Consider the following 3,784-nt stretch of genomic DNA (forward strand, 5'->3'; position numbering starts at 1 on the left):
GCCCTCATAGCCCGTTAATTTCCACTAACCTAGGAGAACGCTCGACAGCAGCCGACAGCCCCTTCCACACTCGCACACTCGCACAGTCGCACAGCGGCGGCGATTCCCACCATCGCCGTTCCCCATCCACCGGCAGCGGCGACCGCGTCGGTACCGGCTGCCCTGCTCCCTCTCCGCCATCGGATGTGAGGCGCACCAAGTCCATCCTCGGATCCTCCATGGGGCACTGCGACGGGGAGATCGGCGACGGCTGCAGCGAGGACCGCCTCAGCGCGCTTCCCGACGACCTTCTCATCCACATCCTCCTCAAGCTCCGCAATGCCGCCGCCGCGGCGCGGACCAGCATCATCTCCAGTCGCTGGCGCCGCCTCTGGACGCTGCTCCCGGAGCTCTGGTTTAAGACCTCCACTGATCCCCACGGCATCCGCGCCACCCTCCTATCCCATGAAGCGCCGGTCCTACACCTCCTCGCCGTCAGCTTACGCGACGCCTCTCCGGAGTCCGTTGCGGTCTGGCTTCCAATCGCCGCACGCCGGCTCTGCGCCAATCTGCTCCTCATCAACAAGGTGCTGACGGATGACGAGGCGCTTGAAGAGGCGCCGCTTGAAGAAGGCACCCTTGAGCTGCCCTGCTTCGAGAACGCCATCTCGATCCGCGTCAATCTAGGGTATCTTGGCCTCGCCGTGCCGCCTTCTGGAGTATTCGCTCGGCTCACCCATCTCTTCTTGGCTTGCTTCGATATATGGGAACCGGGCATGCTCGATGATGTTGTCTCCTCGCGACGCTGCCCGGTGCTACGGAAACTTAACCTCCATCACGCCTTTGGTCTGGACAACTTTGAAATCCACTCGGATTCTCTCCGAAAAGTCGAGCTAAAGGATCTGCAGCCAGACAATCCCCTTGGTCTAGGCAACTTCACCATTCATTCTGAGTCTCTCAGCGAATTGGAGCTCACAGATCTGCGTGGGTTGCAGCAGCTCACTGTTGTGGCACCGGCACTCATACGGTTAAAGGTGCACAACTGTTTTGCTTCGAGTTATAATCAACCGGTTGCAAACATCTCTGCCCCTCAGCTGGAGTCCCTTAGTTGGAATGATGCCTATGATCCAGTCTCCACCCAGTTTGGCAACATAGAAAATCTAAAGCGGCTGGACACATACCCTTTGCTTGTTCATGGTGGAAACTATTCACGTGAACTTTATGGCTACTGTGCGAATCTTCTACAGCGCTTTGAGCTCATCCAGACTCTGAGACTCGACCTTGCCTATATGCCGGTGAGTTGATTCTTATGTGGGTTATGCCATCATTTTGGAAACTTGGAGTTCAGTTTAAAGAATGTGCCATGGGGATATAAATAATCTTGCTTGTTCTTCTGTGCACATGGCCCTGAAACATGGCTTAGCACATCCAATTGTTCACCCTTCCTAGTAGCATGATATCCTCTGAGATGTCGATACTTCTTTCTTCCATTGAGATGTTAGCATTTTACTTATACGTTAGCACTGTGAGTATATTGTTATTCATAGGAGCATATGAGTTCAGACTTGCTAGCATAAAAGAACCATTTCTTGTTTGTTATTGACTCTGTAAACGAGATGCTTGTGTCATTTCCATCTCTAATTTTTCTTCTTTGTGACATTCCTTGACTTACTGCAGGATATTACTCCCTATGAGTACTTGATGGAAGACATTACAAGGCTACCAAACATCGCAGTCATGGTCCTGAATATAGAGCCTAGCGGGCATTCCTTTGGAGCCAGTTTGTTCCATCTACTCAGTATGTGTACTGGTCTCAGAAAGTTGACTCTCATACTTCGTGGCACAGCTAGCCATCCACTGGTAATACTATTCTTTGTTTGTCTAATACATTAGCATGCATTTATATTTCTTGGCGCGACTAGGCTTGAGCTGCTAGTCTAAATTATTTATGTGGCGAATATATGGTTTATGTATGTTCCAATGACAATGCATGTAACCCCACAAAAAAAAATGACAATGCATGTTAGTAACTTACTATAGGTGTTGGTTACCTTTTCATAGGTTTTCTTATTTAAAGATCGTTAGTTTGCGGAATGTGGGAAAAACTATTGACTTTGATTCAGAATTTTGTTTCAACGAAGAAATGTGATACATTTTTCGTCTTGCCAATTCTTCTTCAAGATTGTTCCCAGGTGAACCATCTCTCTCTCAGAGCAGTGTGTTCCTGTGACTGATAGGGTAGGTGGAGTGGGATTGCAGGGGGGGAGATGGTGGTATTGAAAGGTGGTGATGTTGTCGGTAGGCGGCGGCCACTAGGGACAGGGGTGAGGGCGGCAGTGCAGGAGTGGTGAAGAGATATAGTGGCTTCCTGAGAGAGGCTGTCGGAATTGGAGGAGGCTATAGCAGCTCTTGTTAGACATACAAGGCAGTGATGTGAATTTGACTCGACTCATTTCATGGCAGGATCAATCTAGCTTGATGAAATAGTTAAAGAGTTTAGGTGATAATATTAATATGGTACCTTGTTTGGAACATCTGTCTATAGGCTGCATCAATTCCAATGGTCGAAACTTGATTTAAGATCCGTTCAGTATGGCTCGTCGATAGCAATATACTTAACTTCATTCCAAAGAACAGCACAAATGCACAACACCTAGCTATGTACTCTCCGTTCCAAAAATAATGGCCGCTATTTTGTCTAGATTCACATGTATCGAAACACTAAAATATGCCTAGATACATGCGAATCTAGGCAATTTTACGACATTTATTTTGGAACGGAGGGAGCAAATATTAAAATTATCTTAGTTTGTGACTTTCTGTTTTGCATAGAACAATGATATACTCTCATGTTTTGTGGCTTCAAACTAACTTTCATGTGTTAATTCTTTTGTAAATTTGTTAAGAGAAAAAATATCTTAAATATTCCGGGACTCTTAGAATTCCAGCTGCTTCATTCTTATACTATGGCATTCAGTCATATCGGTTTAACTCATTACGCTGCTATGCACTTTGTTCCAGGCACAAACTGTGTGCTCATCAGGTTGTGTTTGTGATCAGCCGCCAAACTGGAAAACCGAGGAACTCACGCTGAATTGCCTCAAAGCGGTAGAACTTAGTAACTTGGGAGGAACCGACCATGAAGCTGCTCTTGTGAAACGGCTATTCGGTTGGGCAACAGTGCTAAAAACCATGACAGTAACTTTCGACCGCTCAGTCACTGGAAGTAAGGCCAAGGAATTCTGCCAGATGCTACAAAGCATTTCAAGGCCAGAAATATGTCTGCAAGGGCCACACTTTGCCTGATCTAGTTATGTCGGTACACTTAGTGCCACTTGTTCCAGAACATTTTGCATGTCTTGGAAGCTTGTCGTTTATGCTGTTGGCCGTTCTGTAGTCCTGGTCTCACCTCACTATCAGATGCAATGTTACGGACATCAGAATCTGGTATACCCTTCTGAGATGTTAGAGGCTGTATCAGTTGCACTCTTGCCACTATCTTATATATGTTGCTGGATGTACTGGACTGCTGAAAAACATGCTTCGTGGTTCATTACTGTACACTCAACGGAGGTGTAACCTGAGGAGACGGCCGTTATTTATCATTTCTGTTGAGTGTTCGCCTCAGTGCAAGATGAGCATTTTCTGTAGGACGTTACATTTTGTATTGTAGATGGAGCAATGATGATCCCATAAGAGTTGTAGTTTCCTTTCATACATCTGTTGCTCTCTCCATTTACAGATATTCAGAGACATCACATCTTTTTGGTCATAACTAAGCGGTTCGATGAACTCTATCACTCTT

General features: G+C 46.6%; 1 protein-coding gene across 1 annotated transcript; it reads left to right on the plus strand.

Annotated features, from left to right (window-relative positions):
• The first annotated feature begins 218 nt into the window (after positions 1–218).
• LOC124646740 (F-box/FBD/LRR-repeat protein At2g04230-like) lies at positions 219–3,540 on the plus strand. The gene is made up of 3 exons (XM_047186815.1): positions 219–1,274; positions 1,657–1,839; positions 3,001–3,540. The coding sequence occupies exons 1-3, from the start codon at positions 219–221 to the stop codon at positions 3,283–3,285; spliced, it is 1,524 nt and encodes a 507-aa protein (XP_047042771.1). The 3' UTR covers positions 3,286–3,540.
• Positions 3,541–3,784: the final 244 nt, after the last annotated feature.

This window comes from Lolium rigidum, chromosome 4, assembly GCF_022539505.1.
Source record: "Lolium rigidum isolate FL_2022 chromosome 4, APGP_CSIRO_Lrig_0.1, whole genome shotgun sequence".
Taxonomy (NCBI): domain Eukaryota; kingdom Viridiplantae; phylum Streptophyta; class Magnoliopsida; order Poales; family Poaceae; genus Lolium; species Lolium rigidum.